Below are 25,890 nucleotides of genomic sequence, written 5' to 3'. Positions count from 1 at the left end.
GAGAGAAATGCTCAACCAAAGCCTTTGTTACCACATGGTAACTATTTCCGTATTTATTTTTTAAAGACAATTATTTGCTTGTTACAAATATTTAAAACCTTTGGTTTTAATTTCTGTAGTGTTTAGAGGTTGTTTTCTTGTGCTATTATAGTATTTAGGGTCCATGCATAAACTGAAAGAATAGTCAGGGGAAAGTGGGAATTTACCCAGCTGTCTTGATTTCAGATTAGACTGTGGTGCCACCTGGTGGTCACTCAGAGAATCCTCTCTATTTTTAGAATCTTAAAAAAAAAAAAAAAACTTTAACATTGTTTTGAGAAATCAGCTAGGTATTTTGAATGATCTGTTCTCTTTATAAGAGATTCATATTTGACTGACCCCTCTGGGGTTTCTAAGGATATTTTATTTTGTATGAATGTATTCTGTCATTTTGGTTGTGCTCTGAGAGGTCACATCAGCAAACTATCGCTGTGAGTAGTTATAGATAAATTGTCAAAAAGAAGCAATATGTGTCAGAAGTCCTGTTTGCTTTTTTTGTAAAAATGTTTTGACGTCTTCATCTTTTTTTTAAGGTTCACTCTGTGATTGGCTTACAGGAGGTTGGAGTTACTGAAATAATGAAGCACACTGCCCAAATGTTTGTTTGCTGTGGAAACACTGAATGAACTTCATGAGTTGTATGAGTTTCATGTTTGTCTCAAGTGTGTTGCATATGTAGGCCATGTGTTTAAATGTTAACTTGATTATGTTAGTGTTATTGAAGTCTTATTCTTTTTCTCTTATGTTTATACAAGGCTTGTCTTATTACCCGCCCCCCACTTCTTATAAGATTAGTTCGATTCGGTTGTCTTCAGTTGCTGTGTTGTGTGACATTCAAGTGGTTTATGCAATACTGTTTGTTAGTAAATCTTCGCATCAGTTTAGAAGATTTCTGAGTGCTTTTGTTTTGAGTGATGTGCACATTTTCCTTTTAGGGAATGAATTAATAAAAATATTTTTCCTAAAAAACTGTGAGATTCTTTTAATTTCATTTACTGGTTCACCAACAGCAAAAAAAAAAAAAAAAGTTGTCGCTCTTGTCAGAATTATAAATTGTTTGCTGGAAAACTGAAAAGATAAAAGGGTTACCCTTTAATTTAAAGTGACATTGTAACAATCTAATTACACATTTAAGTACTTACTATAAGGTCACGTTTAGTGTTAGGGTTTGGTTTAGGATTGGTTGTTATTATGCATAATTTACTATTATAACTATAGTAAGTACAAGTAATGTGTTACTGTACCAATACAAGCCTTCTTAATCACATAACAATATTTTGCTTATATTTGAAAGACAAAATACATACACAAATATATTGCAAAACAATTCTGTTTAAGCTAGAACATAAGAGGTTGCCTTTGTATTTCTAGGCCCTTTCTGGCGCGGTTTTATTTATTCTCCTCCACTATAAATCTCCTCTTGCCTCTTAGTTTCTGATGATCATATTTCTTTTTTTGTCTTTATGCTTCCTATTCCTTATTTGTATTCTACATTCCTATATGGTAACTTCCAATAAAAACGATACAAATAGAATATTTTCAGTATTATAACCACATTTAAAATTGTATTTCTAAGATTAACACTGCACTTAACTATATTTTTACTGTAAATTATTTTACATTATTTTAATTATTTTACCAAAGCCTTTGTTACCACATGGTAACTATTTCCGTATTTATTTTTTAAAGACAATTATTTGCTTGTTACAAATATTTAAAACCTTTGGTTTTAATTTCTGTAGTGTTTAGAGGTTGTTTTCTTGTGCTATTATAGTATTTAGGGTCCATGCATAAACTGAAAGAATAGTCAGGGGAAAGTGGGAATTTACCCAGCTGTCTTGATTTCAGATTAGACTGTGGTGCCACCTGGTGGTCACTCAGAGAATCCTCTCTATTTTTAGAATCTTAAAAAAAAAAAAAAACTTTAACATTGTTTTAAGAAATCAGCTAGGTATTTTGAATGATCTGTTCTCTTTATAAGAGATTCATATTTGACTGACCCCTCTGGGGTTTCTAAGGATATTTTATTTTGTATGAATGTATTCTGTCATTTTGGTTGTGCTCTGAGAGGTCACATCAGCAAACTATCGCTGTGAGTAGTTATAGATAAATTGTCAAAAAGAAGCAATATGTGTCAGAAGTCCTGTTTGCTTTTTTTGTAAAAATGTTTTGACGTCTTCATCTTTTTTTTAAGGTTCACTCTGTGATTGGATTACAGGAGGTTGGAGTTACTGAAATAATGAAGCACACTGCCCAAATGTTTGTTTGCTGTGGAAACACTGAATGAACTTCATGAGTTGTATGAGTTTCATGTTTGTCTCAAGTGTGTTGCATATGTAGGCCATGTGTTTAAATGTTAACTTTAACTTTAAATGTTATCTGTATTAACTAAGGTATTCTGGCGGAAAATCTGATTATCATAGTGAAATTTTGTTTTGTTTTGTCTTGTGCGATATATCACGAACAGAAATGCCGTTTTTGAGCGGCTCCGCGCTGCACTTCTTTGGTTCCGCCTCCAGCACGCGCGCACACCGGAAGTTTGGATTTTGTTGTTACACTGGAACTAAAATGGCTGCTGTGAGTTTTTTTCATTGAAGGCACTGGGACATTTATTCCGCTTCTTGCTTTGGATTTCCTGCCTGTGGTGATGCAACTCGACTGGCAAGTCGCTTGTGATGTTTGTCGCCGCTGTCCCGCTCTGCCCCGCTCTGTCAGCTGCTCGTGTTCTGTGGAGTTGTGTATTTGAAGTGAGCTGTTAGCTCTGGTTAGCCAGCCTGTCGTTTGCTGAAGCTGCAGTGCTGAAGTTTTGCCTTCTTCTGCTGGACTGATATTCCCTTGCATTTCATGAATGCTTGCTATTGCATCCTTTAACACATACTTTGTCATCATCCTGTAGAAGTTCGCCACTTTTGTTTAGCAGAAGTTGTGACTGCATGTACACACAGATGCATAACTGTCTGAATGAGCTGAGTTCATGTCTCACACTCTGTCTATTCGCGTTCGTACGCTTGTCGTTGGGCTTGAGTTTTGAATGGAAACTGTCAGCTGACAGGAGGATGCACCCTGGAGTGTGTTTCTGAACTGTCTCTCTCTGATCTCAGGGCTTGAATGGTGTGTGTGTGGAGGTGACAGTGCTGGTGTAACACAACATCGCCTCCTGTCACACAGCAACCACAATGGTAAGAACTGCAGATTTGTTTTAAAGATGCATTTTTAGCAGGATTGGGTTTTATTTAACAATATGGGATTGATTTGATAATATCTGACATTCTTGATGACTTGTTTGGACAGTGTGAGAGATTATCTTATGCATTTTTATTTATTTTTCTTCCACAGCAACAAGTCTTAGAATATGCATTGGATCGGGCTGAGGTATTTGTGCGAAATTATTATTTTAGAGCATACTTAACATTTGTTTGAACATAGGGTTGTTTATTTGGATCCATTATAATGTACCTTTATTGTTTTAAATGCAAATTTAGAAATCACCGTGCAGAAAAATACCTGCATGTATTCTATTACTGTTGTATAACATTGTTATTTCTTGTTTAGTACATTGTTGAAAGTGCTCGTCAGCGACCGGCGAAGAGACGGGTGTCCTCGGGTGGAAGGAAATCCTTGTATCAGAAACTTTATGAATTGTACATTGAAGAGTGTGAAAAGGAACCAGAGTTGAAGGTCATTTTCACCTTCTGTTACACACAACAAATGAAGTAGCATTCACAACCATCTTTACTGCCATAATTTTATATATATATATATATATATATATATATATATATATATATATATTTTTTTTTTTTTTTTTTTTTTTTAATGAAACGACATTAAGTGAGAAAAACTGTATGGTGGGATTTTATAACTTTATCAAATCATGCATTTTATAATTTTTGTATTATATATATTTATTATCCTTTCTGTAGAAACTGAGGAGAAATGTGAATCTACTAGAGAAGCTGGTCTCGCAGGAGTCAGTCTCATGTCTGGTGGTCAACCTGTACCCCGGAAATGAAGGATACTCACTTATGCTTAGAGGAAAAAATGGATCTGGTACTGTCTGCTTTTGATTTATTTTATTTTTTTTTAATGGTTAAATCAGCTGAGCTTTTCATATTACATGTTAAGAAACTCGCTCTTGAACCGATGTTTTTATCCCAACCAAAAAGATTCAGAAACAATCCGACTTCGCTATGAAGAAACCGAGTTACTGGAGTACCTGGATGCCGAGGAGCTGCCGCCAATCCTTGTAGACCTTCTAGAAAAATCACAGGTGAGTGGTGTAACTGAACAAAAATGTAGAAAATGTTTTTTTATTGTGTAGTCTAAAAGTTTAAACGTTTTTTTTTCTGATTTCTGCTATCCATGACATTTTCAATATTTCACGTTTCGTTTATTTATATCTATAAACAGCCTGTCCTAAATAATATTCAGAACAACAGTGTTGTTGTAAACAAAATCTAAAACCGATATAGCTGATATAAAATATTTATACTTAACTGAAGATTAGAAATGTTGCTTTGATAAGTGACTAAAATAAAATAAGTTGAATTACTAAAACTGAAATAAAATGAAGCTAATTAGAAATATAAAATGGCACATGACAAGCACATAACAAATGGCTATATCTAAAACTGACTTCAAAGTATTAAAAGGAAAGCTAAATTACTCCAGCCAGTAGAGTTTTATAGCACTCTGTCGAACTGATGCATAAACCACCAGCCTAGATTTATTTTTCTACTTCTGTTCTGTCAGGTAAACATATTCCACTGTGGCTGTGTCATAGCTGAGGTCAGGGACTACCGACAGTCTGGAAATGCAAAGATGCCCACCTACCAGAGCCGGCACATCCTGCTGAGACCCACTATGCAGGTCAATAACTGACCAGCAGTCTCTGTTCTGTTTTTAGAAAAAAGGTCTTTCTATAGTCTTGTAATTAAGTCATCTATCTTCGGCCCCCCAGACCCTGATCTGTGATGTTCATGCTATGACAAGCGATCACCACAAGTGGACACAGGTGAGGGGACGCTATCTGTTAGCATTTAAAACTTTGAGGTCAGTAAGGTTATTTGAACATGTTTGACAGAAGTCTCTTTAAGTTCATTAAGCAATACTGTGAAATATTATTATAATTTAAAATAACTTTTCAGCAGCCATTACTCCAGTCTTCAGTGTCATGTGAGCCTTCAGCAATAATTCTGATATGCTGATTTGCTGCTTGAGAAATGCTTATTAATATTATCAGTGTGGAAAATGCTGCACTATATCATTATATATTTCAGAACAGTGTTGTTGTTGTTATTGTTTACTTAAACTGATATTAAATAGTTTTTGTTAATTGAAATAAAACTGAAATAATATATAAATATTAACTGAAATAAAAAAAAATTGAAATGTTGCTTTGGCACCTAATTAAGTTGAAGTTAAAATACTATAATTACTAAATCTGAAATAAAAATAAATGAAATTGAAAAAAGAATGAAAGTGACAAAATCACATGGTAGACCTTAACTTCTCAATGTTGAAAAGAGTTGTATTTCTTAATATTTTTGTTGAAACATTGATACATTTCAGGATTTGATGAATACAAATTCCAAAACAACAGCATTTATTTGAAATATAAGTCAATTTAAGGCATCTTAGCTGAGTTAAATGTTAGTTCTATTAAAAAAACGTACTGACTCCAAACTTTTGACAAGTACTATAGACCGACAAAGACCATTAAAGTGACAGATTGGCAGCACAGTGTGAAGTATAGAGGATGCATGGTTTCTCATGTGGTTCTGGTGTGTTTACAGGATGATAAACTTCAGCTGGAGAGTCTGTTGATTCTGGCCACAGCAGAGCCTCTGTGTCTGGACCCCTCCGTCTCTGTCAGCTGCACCACCAACCGTCTACTCTACAACAAACAGAAGATGAACACGCGATCCATGAAACGGTGACACATTTTACTCTTTAGCTTCAGTGAACTATGTGTTTCGCTTGATCATCAGTCATCCTTAAACTAAATCAAACGGTCTATGATGAGTTTCCTGTCATCTGCTGCTCAGTGTGTCGTGTGATTGTTTGTGACTGCCAACATCTTGCACCCAAGAAGTTGCAGAAACCCACAGAGCTTATGTTGATGTGCACAGTGTAGATCTTTTATTGTGTCTGTGGTTAGTCACCATCTGTGAACTGAAAAGCCGCTGCTGTTCTGATCTCTCATTGTATTGTTGAGACTAAAGGAATGTGAGTGGTTTTGACCAAAACACGATTTGTCTTCACTGTATGCAGCTAACAAAAACAGTCGTTTTGCCTGTGTAAGCTGAGTGCAAGAATCTGACAAGAATCTATGTTCTGTGAAAAGCTAAATAAGAGGATCATTTCATGTGGTTTAGCAAAGTCAAAGGCTTTAAACGTTGTACTGACAGATATATCCTGAAATCCAAAAGCAGGTGATCAAATTCAACATTTATCAGCTGATGCATGTCATATTTCTCCTCTCGGCAGGTGTTTTAGGAGGCATTCTCAAGCAGCACTCAACAGACAGCAGGAGATGATGAGCCACTGCCCTACACTGCCACACCTGCGGCTCCTGGACTACCTGCAGAGGAGGAAAGAGAGGAAACCTGCTCCTTCCGTAGACCTGAAGATCTCCAAAGCTGGAAATGTGAGTCAAAGACACAGACGGAATTTGCAAAGCAGTTTAAAGTTCTGTTCTGATTTTGGGAAAATGGATTTAAACATGGTAAAATCGAAACGCACAACAGTGTTTAAAAGTTTGCCGTCAGGAAGAAATGTTTTTAAAAGAAATTGCTTTTATTCAGCAATGATACATTAAATTGATTTCAAAATTATTATTAATTTTAAATAAGTTGCTTTTATTATTGTAATATTTCATATTATCGCCTTTTTTTAGTATATTTGTATCAATTAAATGTAGCCTTGCTAAGTATAAGGGTCTTTTGAACAGAACTGTGTAAATCAAATTTCTCATTTCAAGTGTTTTATTCTATCTTTTTTGACTAGTGTGGTTGTTTTGTGTTTTTCCTGCAGTGTGTGGACATGTGGAAACAGAGCAGTTTTCAGCTGACTGTCCCATCAGAAATTGATGTGAGTTGCTGTAATGCAGTTCAATGAACGTACAAGTAGCATCTCTCTCTTTTCTGTAGGTCCAAAAATAAATAAATAAATATGACTTTAAGATAAATTTCACATTCTTGTGTCCTTCAGTATTCTGAGATGGGATGTTTGGACGTTTTTCCCTTTTTGTATTCAATTCTGTGAAACAAGGTTTTTCTTTGTGCTTCCAGGTGGAGAAATATGCAGTGGCAGGGAGCTCTGTTAAACTAGATGAGACTCAGCCCACTGTTTGGCCTGCACAGGTAACACAGTTAAGCAAATCTTACATAGGGACTAGACTGTACATACTGTAGACCCTATAATATGCTAGTAAGAAAAATTAAAAAATACAGGTTTTTGTTATTTGATCTGTGTGATATGCTGTCTTTGTCGTGGAACAGGATGTGAGAGACGACTATATTTTTGAGTGTGAGGTAGGAGGTCAGCCTCAAAGAACAAAAGTCACTATCTTCCAGTCTATGGGGGACCCGCAGGTGTACGGCAAAATCTACAGCGCCAAAGACTTCAAATCAGAGGAGGATGTCACAGATCCACACCTCATTCACCCACCGTACATTTCATCACTTATTTCACGTTTATCACACTATAAGATGAAAGTAAAGTGTTGTTAGTTTGTCTTATTGTGGTTGCACTTACCAGATTTTTTATTTTCTCTGTGGTTTGTAGATTCCTCATAGGTTCAAGGACAGATGCTGTTCGGTAAGTACAGGAACCATGATTTGTTGTTTTGGGTCTTGGTTGCACTCAGCCGCCATGAAAATATTCCTGGGAAACAGGTTTCTGATGCAGTATAAGGAGGTCTATGAACGGGACGTTAAATGTCAGGTGAAGATGTTGCACAACTCAGGCAGCGCAGGGTCCCAAGGCCAGCTCTCCCCCTCCAGGGAAAACGAGGTGAGACGCTTTGATATATGACATTACACGTGTCTGTTCCGACTCTGGAGACATGCTGCAAAAAAACAGATTTTAATCTGATTTGGATCAGGTTTGTAAACATCAGATGTTGTTTATTTTGCAGTTTAGGCTACAAAAAATAAATACAAGGCAGATTTGCTCTTTTTCTGCCTTTCTAAACAAATCCTACGTGTTTGATGAGAGATTTATGTGACAGATTTAGAAAATGGGCACCAAAATAATTACTTGTCCACGTGAATGTTATGAAATTCTGCCATGGTTCGGTCTGAGATTGGTGCATTTTGATGGATGTTGTTGTTGATGCAGGCTTATGGTTTCTCAGCGCTTGTCCAGTCTTCAGTTTTAGGAAAGGGTGTTAAACATAGACCTCCTCCTATTAAACTGCCAGCCGGCTCAGCCTGCGCCGCCTCAGGTGAGACAAATGTAATGTATTAACAAGAGAAGAACAGAATGCGTATAAAAATACATATGTATGTGTGTGTGTTCTGTATATATATATATATATATATATACAGTACACATATACACACACACACACACACACACACACACATATATATATATATATATATATATGAGGGGGGGGGGTTTGGGGGTTTGATTAAAAATACAGTAGAAACTGTATTATTGTGAAATATTACAATTTAAAAAAAAAATTTATTTGAATATATTTTCAAGTGTATTTTATTTCAGTGACAGCGAAGCTGAATTTTCAGATGTCATTGCTTTATTCTTCAGTGTCACATGATCCTTCAGAAATCATTATAATATGCTGATTTAGTTTTCATTTTATATCAATTATGATTGGTGCTCTGTTATTAATAATGGTTCTTACATCACAACATCACAGTTTTTGAGATAAACGTAGTTCAGGTCTGATCTTCATCATGTCTCAATCTCATTTCCTCTCTTCTATCTCAATATGTTTGTGTCTCTCCACTTTAAAAAGTGTACAAACAAACACTCCCTCCTGTTGTCTAGGGAACACGTACAGTACACAGGCCTCAAGCGGTCATCTGAAGTGCCCGACCCCTCCACCCACGAAGAATCAGTCACTGTCCCGGAAACACTCCATGGAGCTTGGCCTGCTGTCCCCTGCTGCTCTCTCGCCCATGCAGAGTGAGTCTCACTCCATTCACAAATAGAAAACTGTCACTGCTTGCTAGCCAGATCTTTATTTAGTCTTTTTCCTCTGATTTTACTCCAAAGGATCAGGTACTCCCAAGCCCTCCACACCCACCAACACGCCGTGTTCTACGCCACACCCTGCCGACGTTCAGAGTGCCACGCCTTCAGTAACGCCCACCCCTCAGGACCCCTCCCTTCCACAGCAGCCCACCCTGCTGACTTCCTTCACCCAACAGCAGATGACCCTGCCTGTCATGACTATTCCCCTGCCCACGTCCAGCACCACATCTTCACAGGTCATGACAAACCCAGCAGGGCTCAACTTCATCAACGTGGTTGGCTCGGTTTGGTAAGAACCCATATTTGTGACTCTTTTTTGGAGATATGAAAGTAAAAAAAACGATGACCTCTGTTTGTGGTTTCTAACAGCAGTCCGCAGACTCTGATGAGTGGTTCTAACCCAATGCTGGGTTGTAGTCCTGGTACTCTAGCGTCTGGTATACCCCTGAGTGGACTACTGCCCTCTGGTGGTCTCATGTCTGGGGCTCTTCCTGCCATGCAGTCTGCTGCTCCAGCAGGTAAACTCTCTGTGAATTCCCCTCGTTTTGTCAGATGTTCATCAGGGACTTTTACAAGTTTTCAGTCACTACTGTTGTTCCAGCAGGTGGGCATTTTGGCCTGAACAACAGCCCGGGACTGCGACCGCTCAACCTTCTTCAGGTGAAAGAGCTTTTGTAGTTGAAGTATTGGCTTTTGTAAAGATGATTCTCTTTCCCTCCTATTTATGTTTGTATTTCCCTTTCTTTCAGCTCCCTACGGGACCACTGATTTTTAACTCTCTACAGCAGCAGCAGTTGTCTCAGTTCTCCCCTCAACAGCAAAGCAGTCAGTCCGCCACATCCAGCCCCCAGCAGCAGGGGGAGGCGGTGAGTCTTTACGAATCTTAACCGACCATTAAGTATTTTGACCGATTAATACAATCAGTGAAATGGCTAAAAAGTATTTTATTAATTTATTTTCAATAATTTATCAAAATATTTAAAGTGTTTGCTGCATGGTTAAAATAAATTGTGTTTTTTAGAGAAAAATAAATAAATACATTGCGTTATTAATAAGTCACATTTTATTATTTAATTCAGAACTAAGCTCAATTCCGACTCAAAATGTTTACAAACATTAAAATAAACACTGTAAACATGGCTATGCTATCAATCAACCACAAATTCTTTCAATTAACAGTAGCCTATTTAAAAAAGAACAAGAATAAATAATACCATAAGAAGTTATAGCAACATAAACGACAAGTCAAAATGAATTAATTTAGTCTAAAACGAAATTGAAACGTTTGCCTTTATTTGTGTACATTCACAATAAAAACAAATCTTTGTGTGTAAAATAAGCCTAAAGAAAAATAGGATGCCGCTTTCTGCCATCTGGCTTCCTTTCACGCAGCACATAAATGAACCGTAACTCTTTCATTCAGTATTTTTTTCTCTTTTTTAACGGGTCACAGACACTTATCCTTTCGAATTTAATTCAGTTTTCATTTAAAATAATCTTGTTGGTTAACGGTTAATGAGCGTCGGTTGTCGGTCTGGAAAAATTACCGAAATGAACATCCCTAATATGACCACTTTAAGTATTTAAAGTTGTCCTCTTTGAATCAGGCTGATCCAGGTCTGACGGCAGAACAGGGTCTGTCCACACAACAGACGGCAGTCATCAATCTGACCGGAGTGGGTGGATTCATGTCTCCTCAGACAGCAGGTTTGGACCCGTGCACTGGACACATGCGTTTAATTTCACTGCCACTCCTCTCACTGTTATTCGAGTACATCTCTAGTCCAGATATCTCTAACAGACACTAACACAACGAGTAGATATACTAATAAATTCAGATTTTGTAGTGTGCCATACTAATCTCAACAGAGATCAAAATTAATTAGACCTGTTGTTTTAATTATGAGTTTGTCATTTGATTAACATGATGGTGGATGCCACTTTTCCTCTTTCTGCTACATTCTACCTTTTATTTCCTGTTACCTCCCTCCCCACCCTTTTCTCCCCTCCCCTCCCCACCTCTTCCTCCTCCACCCCACCCCTATGTCCGTGGTAGTGCTGTCCCAGCTGGGTTGTGGTCTGGAGGGCTCCGGGCCCAGCCTACCGTCCCCGAGGCTCCAGCAACAGCACCAGCCACAGATCCAAGTAATGCAGCAACTTTGACCTCATCCACCCATAGACATGTGTATAGCAGACTGACCTTTGACCTCTCTGACACTAATTCCCCTTCGACTGACCTTTGAAGACAACGTGAATTTGAAATCGACCTTCTTGAAGGGTTATTTCATGCCAAAAAGGAAAATTCTGTTATCATTTATTAACCTTCATGGTGGTCCAAACCCGTAGGAAATCTTTCTTCAGAAAACAAATGAATATATATATATAATATATATTCTGAGAGATTTCTATGTCTGTTCACCCAAAACTCTCCAAAAGTCTTCTAAAGAGACAGGATTGCTGTACATGGTGGGCAGATTTATTTAATGCTTTTATTTGCATATAAACACTGATCAGCTAATGATGTTTACAGCATTCAAATTTGGTCACAGAAGCTCAAGCATGCTTGTTTGACACACGAGAACCAGTGAGGTTCATTCTCTAATGTCACCACATTACGTTTGACCTCCAAGCAAGTTTGGTTGAGCTCCTGTTTATGTTTGCTGATCAATGTTTATATGTGAATAAAAGCCTAAATTAAATCTTTTATACACTTTTCTGTTCTTATTGGGACACACTATTCCAACGTGATTCGTAATATATAATTATCACCTAAAATAATCGATTTCAAAACCTCTATTTGAATTTTTATTTATCATTATTATTATTTATTATATATATATTTATATATATATATATATATATATATATTTTTTATAAACGTTTGGGGTCAGTATATATTGTTAAAAGCTTTTGAAAGAAGTCTAATGTTCACAAAGGCTGCATTTCATTGATCATAAATACAGTAAAAACTTCATATTGCGAAATATTATTAACTGTTTTCTATTTGAATATATTTTAAGATGTATATGTTAAAAATGTTGTTTATTCCTGTGACGGCAAAGCTGAGTTTTCAGCATCATTACTCCAGTCCTCAGTGTCACATGATCCTTCAGAAATCATTCTAATATGCTGATCTGCTGCTCAAGAAACATTTCCAATGTTAAAAAGTTGCTTAATATTTTTGTGAAAATACATTTTAGTTAATTTGTGACTTTACTGTCACTTTTGATCAATTTAATGTATTCTTGATAAAAAGAAAATAATAATAATAATTTACTGAACCCAAAATTTTGAAAAAGAGTCATAGCCCTAAATAGTACCTGTTATTTGGTACCAAGTTTTACATTTGACATTCAAAGGTCTGGTGAAAGATCAGTGTGGATCAGTCTGTTATATGACATCTATGCATTCACTCTTTAGATGAAATGTTCCACACTACACAAATAAACACTGTTAATCATAAGAAGCACATCAATAACTTCTTTTCTGACTACTTCTGACCGACGTGTAAAGCTTTGTGTTGTTTACGTATTGTTCTTATGCCATGTTCTGAGTTACCATTTTTCTAAGCTTTTAGCAACATTTTCATATAAGCTTGTGGCATCAGCTTATCTCTTAATAGACGCTTGAGAAGCATGTTTCATAGAAGTTGAGATGAAATCTGTCAAACCTTCAGGAATGCCTTATTTCTAAGGAAGTTTTCATTTCATCAGATTTCATTTAAAAACATGATACATGCTGTTTTATCCATCATCACGCACCGCTCACACTGATTGGCCCACTCTCCTGCCCTGCATCTGACCCAAGTAACAGCCAAACTCTTGCATTAGTCCCAGCTGAGATGCGAGTTGAAGTTGCTGTCTTACTGACAATAAATGAAAGCATGGCAGTGTGTGTGTTTGTGTGTGTGTGTAATAGAGGATAATTGACAAACAGATGCATTGCAATTTTAATTTTATCGCACCAGCTTCTTCCTTTTTCTGTTCCTCACAGTTTGTTGTTCTCATCGATTATCCCCGAGTCTTCCATTCCTCCCTTTTTCAGCCTCACCAAGCTTCTGCAAACACGGTTGATGTCTGTCCAGAGTGTTGCATCTGTTTTTCACTGCAGTGATAATGAATGGTGGTTTCCTTTCAGCAGCTCTGCTTTAGTTGAAACACTTCCATTGTCAGAGCTAGTGGGAGAGGCAACGGAAACATGTAATACATACATGTAATATTGATCTATACAATGTACAACACAACCAGTTAGAGGTATTTTTCAAATTATTATAACTGATCAGTATCATTCGATATTGTATATTTAATTTTCCCCTACTTTTACATTTAGATTACCTTTGCTATCTAAGACTCAAAGTACATTATTAAAAAAACTAAATTTAGTATCACTGTTAAATATATTGTTTAACAAATGTCAAAACAAATATCATTTTTTCATACTGAACCTTATACATTTATGATGCCTAAATGATTTAAGCTTATATTGTTTAATTTTTTTTACTTATTTATACAAAAGAGTACTGAATTTTAATATTTGTAATCGACCTGTTGTTGGGCCAGAACAATAAAATAATTATTGGCTTATTGACCACAATTTTAATACCAGTGCATCCCAAATTTCAGAATAATAGCAAAATTCATATGTAGACAGTTTAAACAAAAGTTTGGGGTTGGTAAGATGTTGATGTTTTTCAATGAAGTCTCTTATGCTTACCAAGGCTGCATTTATTTGGTAAAACAACAACAACAAAAAACTATAAAACTATACATTTTTTCCTGTAATGGAAAAGATGAATTTTCAGCATTACTACTTTATATACATTTATAATATAGAAGTTCAAAACAACAGCATTTGGAATAGAAATCCTTTGCATCATGTCTTTACTGCAGAGTTCATACAGATGAAGCTAAATTAAATTTCAGGGCTTTCAATGACTTTTCAAGCCCTAATTTTTTGGTTTTCAAGGACTAAAATCAGAGGTCCCACTTATCAAACCATTATAATCTTTCAAATTCTAATAAACTAATAACAAAAAGGTACAAATAAATTGCAGCCCATGCAAAGCATGCAATGACTGTGGCAACTTTAACCTTTACTCAACTCAACCTTTGAAAGAATACTAAGGCAATTCCTTATTCAAACAAATTCATTTGTTTTGTTTCATGAATATATGATTGACCTAAAGAATGAAAGCTATAGCATACATTTGGAAAATTATGAGCTATATCACACATGGACACAAGGGGTTTGACAATACACTAGAATGAGACAGTATTTGAATACTATTTTTAAGAAATGATTAGCCTTTTAAACACAGAATGCAAAACAGTGCAACTAATCTAGGGCTGTAACTAATGATTATTTTGGTAATCAGGTAATCTACTGATTATTTTGACAATTGAGTAATCTGATATTTTTAGTAGGCTAATAAAAATATATTTATGTGGAAAAACAATAACAATCTGTTCAAATAAAGTATCAAAACTAAGTAACTATATTGCGTTAATGAACAACACTTAGAATACATAATGTAATCTGCCTAATATGAACATAACCAAACCAATTTAAGTACATTATGTATTATAATATATACCTGCAGAGGGTGCCAACGGCCTGTGATGTTTAACTTTACAGCATTTAATCCATTTAATTTAAATATTTGACCCCATGCAAACTCTAGGGATTAAACTTTTATTCTGAAATCACGATGTACAACAAATCGGATATTTAGAAATATGTTGATGTGTTGGCATAGGTTTATAAATGATTTCCATTACAAATCTATTGAGATAACGCACACTGTTTTCCCAGATGAACATTAAGCAACCCAAACTCACAGCATATGCAGAAGAAGAGTTTCAGGGTTTGTTTGAAACCCAAACAAACAACACATGCAACAAAAGACAGAACAATATAATGCAAGCACTGTCCAAGGTTTTACAACAAAATCAACTTTCTACTGATATGCGCTCCCGAAAGCCAGGTGAAATGGTTCTGTATGTATATCAGATGCAATGCATTGTTAATTTTTCGAGAACATTGTTTTTATCAAAAACAAACAAATTAACTCTAATTTCATATATACTGCCTTTTAAAAATTCAAGTACTTTAAGTACCTTTTCATAGATATGGGTGTTTTTTCGAGGGTTTTCCAGGACTTACATTTCAAAAAGTTCAAGTACTTCAAAACACCTTGTACGAACCCTGTTATTGTATTTTAATTTAAAGCTTCCTTGCAGAATAAAAGTAAAAAGATAACTTACAAACCCCAAACTTTTTAACTGTAAAATTATAACATATATATATATATATATATATATATATATATATATATATATATATATATATATATATATATATATATATTTCACATTAAGCACCATTCAAGTATTTTTTAAGATAATGAGAAGCATATAGCCAAAAGTTGGAAAACATTTGACTGGTTTTCCCACACTTGGCTACATTTGAATAAGTTGATGGCAAGTACTGATAGAGGGTGGGATACACTAAAAGGTGAAGGTGTCAGTTTGTTTACATTCAAAACATTTATCTCCATGACTAAGTGGAAGAGATGCTTCTGAGGCACAGCTGCTGTGTGGACATTTTTAACTTTATATATTCATTATCCGTTTCTTTTCCCTTTCACACAGTTGCAATTCTTGCAGCACCAAATGCAACAGCAGCAAATGGGTATGGCAGTGGGGGCAGCGGCACAAGCCAGACTTCCGCGGCAACATTCTGCCAACCAGCCAAAAAGTAAGAGGAAACGCAGCACGCCACAGCCCCTCCCCAAATCATGACCTCCGGCTGGACGTCAGCAAACGGCACTGTGCTTGATCAGGAGCATTTTATGGACTGACTGTGGCTTGACCGGACTAAAGTTGTTTTTTTACGTTCATAGGGGTGCAGGAATTGCCCTCCTGACCTCAGGACAGATGAATATATACTGCGAGGATTTTTAGAGCAGGGGACCTTAGAGTATTACCGTATTTTTTAAAGAAATACAAGATATTAAATGAGACGATTCTTGTAGGGTTCTCTACAGCATGCTGTCTTTATTCTCCTTCCAAATGGCCCTTTAAACAAGAGCCTGTTTGGCTTGAGAGGGTGGACCCTACGCACACTAATAAGGGCCGTACAGATGTGCCTCAATCACCTGTTGCTCAATTTTACCGTTACGAGAAAACATTCTCTCTACTGCTGGATGTCAGAGTGATAGGCCGCCTTGTCCCAGCATGCAATTAACTGTGCGGTTTTTATACAGCACATTTTAAAATGGCATTTTGTTATACTGAGGGGGAGTTGATGTATATTCTTATGAAGAAAAAAAAATCTAAACCATGTGAGTGGATGACATTTCTGAACACTGAGGCAGAATTTTTTGTAAATGTTCTTTGTCGGCAGTTTTATTGTGATAAAAAAGAAAGTATATATTGACAGTGAAAAATACATCTTTTAGATAAAAACGTAATGACTCTGTGTGTTTATTTCGCCGTCTTCATGCTCTCAAAGACTTTGTCCACCAGTTTGCTGATTTCTTTGTTTCTCGTTATGGCCCGATGTATGCAGTGTTGCAGTTTCTCACCAGATAACGACGTCCCACCTAAAACAAAATGAAACATTTGATTCTAGATCTACAAAAAAAAGTCAATCAAATCTGCAGACCTCAAAAATGTAATCTGAAAAAGCTCAGGGATGCATACAAAAAACAGCTAATTTATATGGTTTGTGTAGATCTAATAAGCTTTTTACATTTTTAAAGAGCGTTTATGAATCTTTTGTCAACAAAAGCATAAATTAAAGCTAAGTAAACCTTAAAGTCTAATGATTTAAAGCAAAGAAATATGCAAAGATGAAATTAGCTCACGTAGGCAAAGACATGATTATTAGCATTGTAATGTTACTGTTATGTAAAATTCTATAATTATTAAATACTACTATTAAAAAATATTTTTTATTTTAAAGTGCAATAGTATTAGTAGTATATGGTTCTTCATTGGATAGTTGAATTCTTATAATTTAATAAATAGGGTCCAAGGTGAGATTTTCCCTATATCCCCATGCTAAAATGAAATGTAAATCCATATTTTAAAGCTGATAAATAAATCTCTGTTGCAGTTTTCACCCCGACGAGTTTGCGTGTAAACAACCTGTAATGTCACAATTGTCTTAATGTTCACCTGGTTTGTGGACAGCACAGAGTCGATCCTCCTCGTCTGTTACCACAGTCAGTAATGCTGTTGACAGGCTTTCTTCTTCCACTGTGGGGTCGACTATGATTATAGAGCTGTTCAGTGAGAAAATGGAAAAGATTGTGCCTGAACTCATTCTTGTCATTTTTAAAGAATATTATATTGTTCTTGAGACCAGTGTTCCGTTTCATAATGTCATGAAATTGATCTGGGCTAAACTAAAAAGTGTTTTAACACCAAACAAGACTGCAGTTGTGTAATAGAGAATAGTTTTCAATTACTCGTCAAATACTGCAAATGATGAGCCAACTGGATGCCGGTTGATGTTCAAGTGCCTCTTCTTCTGGATGTCAACTTCTGCTAAATCTGTCTCCTTGTTTATAGTGGCTTCAGGGAGTTGGGCTGAGAAATATGAAATGTCTTTTAGTCATCATAACATCCGGAGAATATGTTATATTCAGAAGAAACACTCACCGTTCCTTAAAGCTGCCAGCAGAGCTATGATACAGGCGTCAAGTAAGTTCCCGTCGTAATCCAAACACATAATATCACAGTACAGCACCCAACAAAGCTAGAAAAATAGAGTTATAAAAGAAATGCAAAGGATTTGAAAACAGCTATTTGATGAGTAGTATTCTAGTGTCTTAGATGTATATTTATAATAATACTAAATCATATTTTATGAATAAGTATATATAAAAAAGTTACCTTAGATTTTTCAATGCACAATTCCTCCATATTTATTAAATCTGAACTAAAAAGCAGAACAAATAAACATGTAATTTCATGCAAACATTATTTGCAGTCTTGTTAACATTTCAGAGATTTTTTTTTTTTTTTTTAATTAAAAACACCAAATGTGGTTGTACCTTTCAATGACATCTGCGATAAACTGGCTGGCACTCTGAGCCTGTTCTCCTGGTGGACCGGGTCTGAATCTAGATGAGCACAGTGGAGGCAGATCTACATTTGGGACTTGGAGAGCGAAGAGGAACTTGGGTTAGATTTCATTTAACACCCCAATGTATAACATTAGTCAAATATCCTATTCTAATTTACATTACCTATATATCCTTTATTTGGAGCATCAGATGGTGGCATAGTCAATTCCTGAAAGAAAGAAAAATGCTTTAACTTAATAATCAACACTAATATCATATTTTTTTTTAGGAAAATAAAAACGATCCTCACAGCTTTGATCCCACAAATCACTGTGGTGTTTCCAATTTTTACCAATGCTGATCCATCAGCTGTAGATATAGAGCCTAGAAGTCCACAATCATCATCCAATTATGGTTAATAACATCTCTGTATTTGTAAAGCATTGAAAATTCTGATCATTTTAATGAATGTTTTCTTTTTAATATGCATCCCATACTTACTAATATTTAAGGTTGTGGGTCTGAACTCTCCCAATTCCCTTCCATCTGGCCGACAGTTTTCTTTCTGAAGAATATAAAATGAATAAAACGAATGATTAGATTAGTGTTATAACACTTAATCTAAGCTGACAAAAATCAACTATTGATCAACTCACCAGAAAGCTCCTGTGATATTCTAAAGGCTCAGCGGTTCTAAAAAAAAAAAAACAATGTCTCCGTTATTTACATTAAGTAACACAGCAAAGTCATTATCTAACTGTCCAGAAATATTTCAGAAATAATCTACACATGTTATTCATGCTGTGTAGCGGTAAATCACTCACTTGAAACCAGCCGCCATGATGTTTGGAAGCGCCGCGTGAAGACTGCAGTGACGTAAAGACTCGACTCTCGCGTCCTCCGCTCCAGTGAGGGGCGCTAGTGCCGTTTCCCATCCGGCGCTCTGCGGCGCTGCGTGTTCTTTGCCCGCTGTGTTGATGTGTTTCGCAATGACAACTTCCGCATATGTGTGTCTGTGTGACTGGAAGTAAAGTACAACAATGGAGATGTAACTATTTATTCCGTAATTTAGTACAACACCCATTCATGTTTGTCCCGCCTTTCGAAGTCGCCGAAAGGCTCGTTTTAAGGCAGCTCTGTATGCGTCAGTACGGTAGTTTAGCTATAGACTGCTGACGGCTTCCCTGCACTGCAATGTTTACTGGGACACGGATGATGGATTTCTCTTTATATGACTTATTGCAGTATTCGATGATGATGTCGCTGATCGTCTTACTATTGGTACAATTATATCATTAGCATTTTCATGTGTTTTGACATCTTTATATTATATTAGGGTTGTTCTTTTTTTATTTTTTATTATTGCTCTTGTTGATTTGTTATTTTGTAAAACAAGTTTTAAAAGCAGTTTTTATGAAAGAAAAGTGTTTTTGAAATACTTCATATGCATATATATAAGTGACACTTTCGTTCAGCTTCACCAATTCGTCCAGTTGAACAAGTTAGTCCCTTGTGTCACACCTGTTGTTGTCTTCAGGTTGTTGTCATACTACATGTCAGTGCTAAGACGGTAGATCAGACTCGCCATGACAAGGAGAAACACTTCTTGACTGCAGATGGCAAGGAGGAGTCTTTTCCCAGTCTGATGGAACCTCCATCGCTGGAGCTGTCTGTGGTTGTTCCGTCATACAACGAGGAACTCAGATGTGAGTTGTTTTGATGATATATGCAATTATATGTAGACACGGATGGTTAAAGGTTTGGATTAATTAAGGTTTTTAAAATGTTTTTAAAATAACTATCTTAAAGGGATAGTTCATCCAAAAATGCAAATTATGCCATGATTTACTCTTTCTTTTTTTTCTTTTTTTTAATTTGTATAGTACTTTTTACGATACAAATCATTACAAAGCAACTTTACAAAAAATTACGTTTCTACAATATTTAGTAGTAGCTTATAAGTGGTGACTGTCAGTTTGTGTGCATATGACAGGATTTTTCAGAAATATTAATACAAGACGTAGTCAGCCAGACGATGAACATTATTAACAGCAATTATTATATGATGCAATCACACTTGTAGCATTATTTGTTAGTTCTGTTTGTTGATTCAGGGTTAGCATCATCTGGGGTCCTCTGAGGGGGTCAGCATCATCTCTTCTCAGGTGTTCTGGATCCAGACTGCAGCTTGTGTATATCCTAGTTACAATACATAGAAACAAACAGAGACATCATTAGCATAGCTGCTGTTCCAACAAAGTAAAATTAATTAGTTTAACCCAAGCTAAAGAATAAGAATGCGCATTTGATCAGATGCAACTGCAGTCACAATTTAAGAGATGCATTATTCGAATGCTTGGCGAAAGAGATGCGTTTTTAATCTAGATTTAAATAGAGAAAGTGTATCTGAACCCCGAACATTATCAGGAAGGCTATTCCGGAGTTTGGGAGCCAAATATGAAAAAGCTCTACCTTCTTTAGTGGACTTTGCTATCCTAGGAACTACCAAAAGTCCAGCGTTTTTTGACCTTAGGGTGCGTGATGGGTTGTAATGTGGTAGAAGGCTAGTTACGTACGCAGGAGCTAAACCATTTAGGGCCTTATAGGTAAGTAATGATAATTTGTAACTGATACGGAATTTAATAGGTAGCCAGAAGTGGGGAAGTCGTGGCCTAATGGTTAGAGAGTCGGAATCCCAATCGAAAGGTTGTGAGTTCGAGTCCCGGGCCGGCAGGAATTGTGGGTGGGGGGAGTGCATGTACAGTTCTCTCTCCACCCTCAATACCACGACTTAGGTGCCCTTGAGCAAGGCATCGAATCCCCAACTGCTCCCCGGGCGCCGCAGCATAAATGGCTGCCCACTGCTCCGGGTGTGTGCTCACAGTGTGTGTGTGTTCACTGCTCTGTGTGTGTGCATTTCGGATGGGTTAAATGCAGAGCACAAATTCTGAGTATGGGTCACCATACTTGGCTGAATGTCACTTCACTTCAGTGCAGAGACTGTAAAATTGGGGTAATATGATCATATTTTCTTGACCTGGTAAGGTCTCTAGCTGCTGCATTTTGGACTTCCTGTAGCTTGTTTATTGACGAAGCAGGACAACCACCTAGAAGTGCATTACAATAGTCCAGTCTAGAGGTCATGAAAGCATGAACTAGCTTTTCCGCAACTGAAACTGGTAACATGTTTCATAGCTTGGCAATGTTTCTAAGATGGAAGAATGCAGTTTTTGTAACATGGGAAATATGGTTTTCTAAATACAAGTTGCTGTCTAATATAACATCCAGATTTTTGACTGTAGAGGAAGTAACAGTACATCCGATTTTGGTCCAATAATTATTATCTCCGTCTTATCCGAATTTAATAGGAGAAAATTATTAGTCATCCAATCTTTTACATTTTTAACACACTCTGTTAGCTTAGATAATTTAGAAGTTTTAGAAATGTACTCACCCTCAAGCCATCCTTGGTTTATAAAATGTGTATATAATTTTTGTTTTTCTTTTTTCTTTCAGATAAATACAATTAGAGTTATATTTAAAACTGTCAAGCTTTATAATGGCAGTGAATGTTGGTCGAGATTTTGAAGATTTTAGATTTTTTTTTTTTTACACAAACGCCAATGCATCGCTTTGACCCTATAAACCCTATGTGGAGAACTTTTTATGATCGATGGACAAACATTTTGGGGTTAAAAAATCTCGACTAGCATTCACTGCCATTATGAAGCTTGGAAGAGCTGGGACAGTTTTTACTACAATTGTATTTGTCTGAAAGAAAAAAGTCATACAGTATGTACCTAGGATGTCTTTAGGGTGAGTAAATCATGGGGTAATTTTCAGTTTTGGGTGAACTATCCCTTTAAGATCATCAAAGCGTTATTTGATCAAAATACAGAAAAAAAACTTTTATTAAATGTATTATTTTAAATAACTCTCTTTCTATTTGTATACATTTTAAAACTTAATTTTTTTTATGGCAAAGCTGAATTTTTAGCAGGATTCTTAGATGAATAGAAAGTTCCAAATAAAAGCATTTTGTTTATTTATTTATTTGCATCACAGTTTCAACAAAAATATTGAGCAGCACAACTGTTATGATTTCTGAAGGATCATGTGACACTGAAGACTGGAGTAATGATGTGGAAGATTCACCTTTGCCATCAAAGGAATAAACTACATTTAAAATATATTGAAATAGAAAACAGATTTTTAATTTATGTTTTCATAATACTGTATTTTTGATCAAATAAATGAAACCTTGGTGAGCATAAGAAAATCTTAATTATTCCAAACTTTTGACCACCAATGTATATAATTTTGGGTTAGCATCCCTACTGGATCCTTATGGCTCAAAATCATTAATCTGCTCTTGGAAATAAGAGAATTCATATTGTTAATGCATATCTCTGTCCTATCACAGTGCCTGTTATGATGGATGAAGCCATGGACTACCTGGAGAAAAGACAGGTCCAGTATTTAATTGATTTAAATGACTCAATGGTTAAGTTCTGTTTTTCTGATTAAAATATCTGTGATTGTGATTGTTCTGTAACATATGTACTTACAAAATAAAAAGTATAATATCAATAAATGTGTGAGTTCACCTGGGAATCCAGAAATGAATTCTTTTGGATCCTTTTGTGCAGACCAGTTGTTCAAGAGTCTGTTTGTGTGTTCCACCACTAGAGGGCAGTGCTGTAACTGAAGTTACACTCGACATGAAATCATAAAATAAAATGCATAAAATCAACCCTCTTGTTGATTTTACAGAAGAAGAATACAACATTCACCTATGAAGTTATTGTGGTAGATGATGGCAGCAAAGACAAAACTACAGAGGTACTTTTATATATATATATATATATATATTTAATTTTTATTTATACATATAATTTATTTATTACAAACAACAATAAAATAGTTACTGTGCATGTTTTCAAATTGAATACTTGTATCCTCAGGTTGCCATGAAATACACGAAAAAGTATGGAGCGCAAAAAGTGAGAGTTTTGACACTGGTGAAGAACCGTGGAAAAGGCGGTGCAGTGAGAATGGTAACAGTACAAAAACACCTAGTTATTCTTGTGTGATATCCACATTTCAGATGAAATCTGAAGAAAGACTCACTCAGCTGGGAATGTGAACAAACGCAGTAATTAATCAGTTATATGGCTTGATGCCTAAAGAAGTTCAAATATATGCTCAATCTCAGCTTAAAGCCTTATTTTGCACCCACTTAGATAATAAATTAGTTGATCGTTGTTTCTTATTGTGTTTATATCTACTCAGGGAACTCTAAGCTGTCGCGGACGGCTCATTCTTATGGCTGATGCAGACGGAGCGACTAAATTTGCAGACATTGAAAAGGTTGAAGAAGGTCTTGAGAGCATCGATGAGAAGCCTGTGAGACTCCACTTTTTGTAAATAAAACTAGACAGGCAGGATATTGCCCATATCTGGGTGGCATGTGGATTAAATCTGTTTGAAGTTTAGCCAGGAGATACGGTTATCAGATTACCAACAGACCTTTCCTTGCCAAGAGATCACTGAAAAACTCAGAACTTTTCTCTTTCTCATGTGTCCATGCAGGACAACATGGTGATCTCCTGTGGTTCCAGAGCTCACCTAGAAAAAGAATCAGTGGCTCAGGTAACAATGTTTCTCAAAATATCTAACTACTGGAGTATAAAAGTTAATGTTCATGAGAAAATTGTCAATACTTTTGCGTTTTCATTCTTCTTGTGACAGCGGTCTCTGTTCCGAACGTTCCTGATGTATGGATTCCACTTCCTGGTGTGGTTCTTCTGTGTGAGAGGGATTAAAGACACACAATGTGGTTTTAAGCTCTTCACTCGTGAAGCTGCCTTGAAAACTTTCTCCAGTCTGCATGTGGAACGATGGTAAGAGTATATTAAAGCATCTCTGCAACTTTTGCACACAGCACCAATTCCAAAAAGCACTTTTTAGATAAAAGTAATTTTAAACCTTTTTTAAATTTGAATCTTTCATTTCTTACATTTTATTGTTATTATTGTTTCAATTTTAACCTTTAAATTAAAATAAATGTTCTTATCCTTGCAGGGCTTTTGATGTGGAGCTTCTCTTCATTGCTCAGTGTTTTGAAATCCCTGTAGTAGAAGTAGCTGTTAACTGGACAGAGATCGAAGGTTTGTGCTGTCAGATTTGAAATATAATTGCATTTAAATTGCATGTAGGCAATTAAAACTCTTTTTAGTATATGTCAGAAAAATGAATGTGATTTCCTCTGTGAGGTAATGAAGACTTGTTTTATGGCACATTTTAGGGTCAAAGTTGGTGCCGTTCTGGAGTTGGCTACAGATGGGCCGGGATCTAGTTTTAATCAGACTGCGTTACCTTACTGGTGCCTGGAGGCTGGAGTCTGAGAGAAAAACTCAGTAGCTGTTGTTACTGCTAGAATGCTTTTCATGAGCTAAAGGGGGCAAATGGTTAAACTTACACCCCATTGCACCCCACAAATGAGTGCACTGTGAACAGAGTTGGTGAACAGCATTAGCATTATATTATGACTGACTGTGCCGTGACCACATAAGGGGATTGTCCTTGTTTTATTTATTTTTTTATGTTATACTGCCATTTCCATCTTTTGTTTTACATACTGTATTAAGTTTCGGTTTGAAAAAGGGGCAGATGGTTCATAAAAAAAATTATAATCAGTTAGGGTTTCTGCATATGCAACTAATTTGAAAATGTTTCATAGAAACAAATGAAGGTAAAGGATCAAATATATAGTATTTTTATGTATTTTTTGGTTAATCATGCTTATTTGAAAAAAAAAAAAAAGATTTGAATGCAGAACATCAAAGAATCATTTCTGGGCCTGATTTCCATTTTTACAAGAAATGAAAGTAGTGTACATTTAACTGAATGTTCAATATCAGTGCCTTCAAATCCATTTTTAACAAGCTCATCCCACTCATATAAGGTTTAAACACAGTTGACCGACTGAAATGGTCCATGGTCTGGCATGTACTCAGTGCTTTTTAATGTGGTTTACTCAATGGGCTGCGCTGCACCCTGGAGAGAGTATCCTGTTTGCCCTCCCTTTCTCTCCACCAGGAAGGCATTTGTTCTTATTTAGCCCCTGTATCTGGTCAGTCACTCTTAAGAGCATATTTTAATATTTTATATACTGACACATTTTTTTTACATCAGTGATTTAAGCAGCTATTGATGTATTGCATTTTCCCCGCCCTAAATATAATAGAGCCTAGTCAATAACATAATATGATCTTGTTCACCTTGATTGAAGAGGATCCTTTTGCGGTGCACTTTCATTGGAAGCGAATTCCCCCTGTCAAACTCATTTGATCAAATAGAGCACTAGATATAAGAGCTGTCATTATTGGGAGTATTGTTACGTTCCCCTGCAGTTGTTGTAAACTGTGAAAATGTCAAACTTCTAGACTCTCTGTCGCCATCCTGGCTTGCGTCATTAACTAGACAAGTCACCGTAAGCACACAATCGAAGTGTATCCATCCGCGCCGAGGAGCGCACGAAAAGTAGAGCT

At 36.1% G+C, this 25,890-nt stretch overlaps 3 protein-coding genes across 6 annotated transcripts; 2 read left to right on the top strand and 1 right to left on the bottom strand.

Moving 5' to 3' along the window:
• Nucleotides 1-2,567: 2,567 nt before the first annotated feature.
• LOC132132489 (transcription factor SPT20 homolog) lies at nucleotides 2,568-16,735 on the top strand. 4 transcript variants are annotated; one of them, XM_059544884.1, is made up of 24 exons: nucleotides 2,568-2,786; nucleotides 3,141-3,218; nucleotides 3,376-3,411; nucleotides 3,592-3,717; nucleotides 3,963-4,089; nucleotides 4,206-4,309; nucleotides 4,792-4,908; nucleotides 5,000-5,053; nucleotides 5,835-5,974; nucleotides 6,529-6,688; nucleotides 7,075-7,131; nucleotides 7,332-7,403; nucleotides 7,542-7,711; nucleotides 7,828-7,860; nucleotides 7,938-8,055; nucleotides 8,383-8,488; nucleotides 9,058-9,195; nucleotides 9,286-9,553; nucleotides 9,634-9,782; nucleotides 9,869-9,924; nucleotides 10,014-10,130; nucleotides 10,872-10,971; nucleotides 11,321-11,409; nucleotides 15,915-16,735. In XM_059544884.1, exons 2-24 carry the CDS (start codon nucleotides 3,216-3,218, stop codon nucleotides 16,062-16,064), a joined length of 2,490 nt encoding a protein of 829 aa, XP_059400867.1. In that variant the 5' UTR covers nucleotides 2,568-2,786; nucleotides 3,141-3,215; the 3' UTR covers nucleotides 16,065-16,735. The 4 variants fall into 4 exon arrangements, with proteins under 4 accessions (XP_059400867.1, XP_059400864.1, XP_059400869.1 ...); XM_059544885.1 differs by having other exon boundaries at nucleotides 2,598-2,616; XM_059544881.1 differs by having other exon boundaries at nucleotides 2,568-3,218.
• On the bottom strand, nucleotides 16,642-19,316 carry LOC132132490 (exosome complex component RRP43-like). Its single transcript, XM_059544887.1, has 11 exons — nucleotides 19,162-19,316; nucleotides 18,994-19,030; nucleotides 18,839-18,902; nucleotides 18,648-18,721; nucleotides 18,521-18,566; nucleotides 18,326-18,431; nucleotides 18,165-18,210; nucleotides 17,931-18,027; nucleotides 17,738-17,858; nucleotides 17,445-17,551; nucleotides 16,642-16,867 (listed from the first exon to the last, which is right to left on the bottom strand). The coding sequence occupies exons 1-11, from the start codon at nucleotides 19,176-19,178 to the stop codon at nucleotides 16,749-16,751; spliced, it is 834 nt and encodes a 277-aa protein (XP_059400870.1). The 5' UTR covers nucleotides 19,179-19,316; the 3' UTR covers nucleotides 16,642-16,748.
• A 25-nt stretch (nucleotides 19,317-19,341) lies between these two features.
• LOC132132491 (dolichyl-phosphate beta-glucosyltransferase-like) lies at nucleotides 19,342-25,849 on the top strand. The gene is made up of 10 exons (XM_059544888.1): nucleotides 19,342-19,618; nucleotides 19,875-20,043; nucleotides 22,761-22,807; nucleotides 23,111-23,179; nucleotides 23,302-23,394; nucleotides 23,630-23,743; nucleotides 23,930-23,989; nucleotides 24,089-24,240; nucleotides 24,422-24,507; nucleotides 24,645-25,849. The coding sequence occupies exons 1-10, from the start codon at nucleotides 19,532-19,534 to the stop codon at nucleotides 24,758-24,760; spliced, it is 993 nt and encodes a 330-aa protein (XP_059400871.1). The 5' UTR covers nucleotides 19,342-19,531; the 3' UTR covers nucleotides 24,761-25,849.
• The last annotated feature ends 41 nt before the right edge of the window (nucleotides 25,850-25,890 follow it).

The sequence above is a fragment of the Carassius carassius genome, chromosome 49 (genome assembly GCF_963082965.1).
Source record: "Carassius carassius chromosome 49, fCarCar2.1, whole genome shotgun sequence".
Taxonomy (NCBI): Eukaryota; Metazoa; Chordata; class Actinopteri; order Cypriniformes; family Cyprinidae; genus Carassius; species Carassius carassius.
This window is presented reverse-complemented; position numbering and strand designations above follow the sequence as displayed.

Bases quoted from the DNA above. Each gene is read 5' to 3' on its own strand.
- LOC132132489 (XM_059544884.1), top strand. The intron at 6,689-7,074 runs GTGAGTCAAAGA...TTTTTCCTGCAG, and splicing joins AGATCTCCAAAGCTGGAAAT to TGTGTGGACATGTGGAAACA. The intron at 10,131-10,871 runs GTGAGTCTTTAC...TCTTTGAATCAG, and splicing joins CCCAGCAGCAGGGGGAGGCG to GCTGATCCAGGTCTGACGGC.
- LOC132132490 (XM_059544887.1), bottom strand. The intron at 18,028-18,164 runs GTAACTTTTTTA...CTATTTTTCTAG, and splicing joins TGTGCATTGAAAAATCTAAG to CTTTGTTGGGTGCTGTACTG. The intron at 17,859-17,930 runs GTGAGTGTTTCT...CATATTTCTCAG, and splicing joins GCTGGCAGCTTTAAGGAACG to CCCAACTCCCTGAAGCCACT.
- LOC132132491 (XM_059544888.1), top strand. From the start codon at position 19,532: ATGTTTACTGGGACACGGATGATGGATTTCTCTTTATATGACTTATTG. The intron at 22,808-23,110 runs GTCCAGTATTTA...TTGATTTTACAG, and splicing joins ACTACCTGGAGAAAAGACAG to AAGAAGAATACAACATTCAC. The intron at 23,395-23,629 runs GTAACAGTACAA...ATATCTACTCAG, and splicing joins AAGGCGGTGCAGTGAGAATG to GGAACTCTAAGCTGTCGCGG.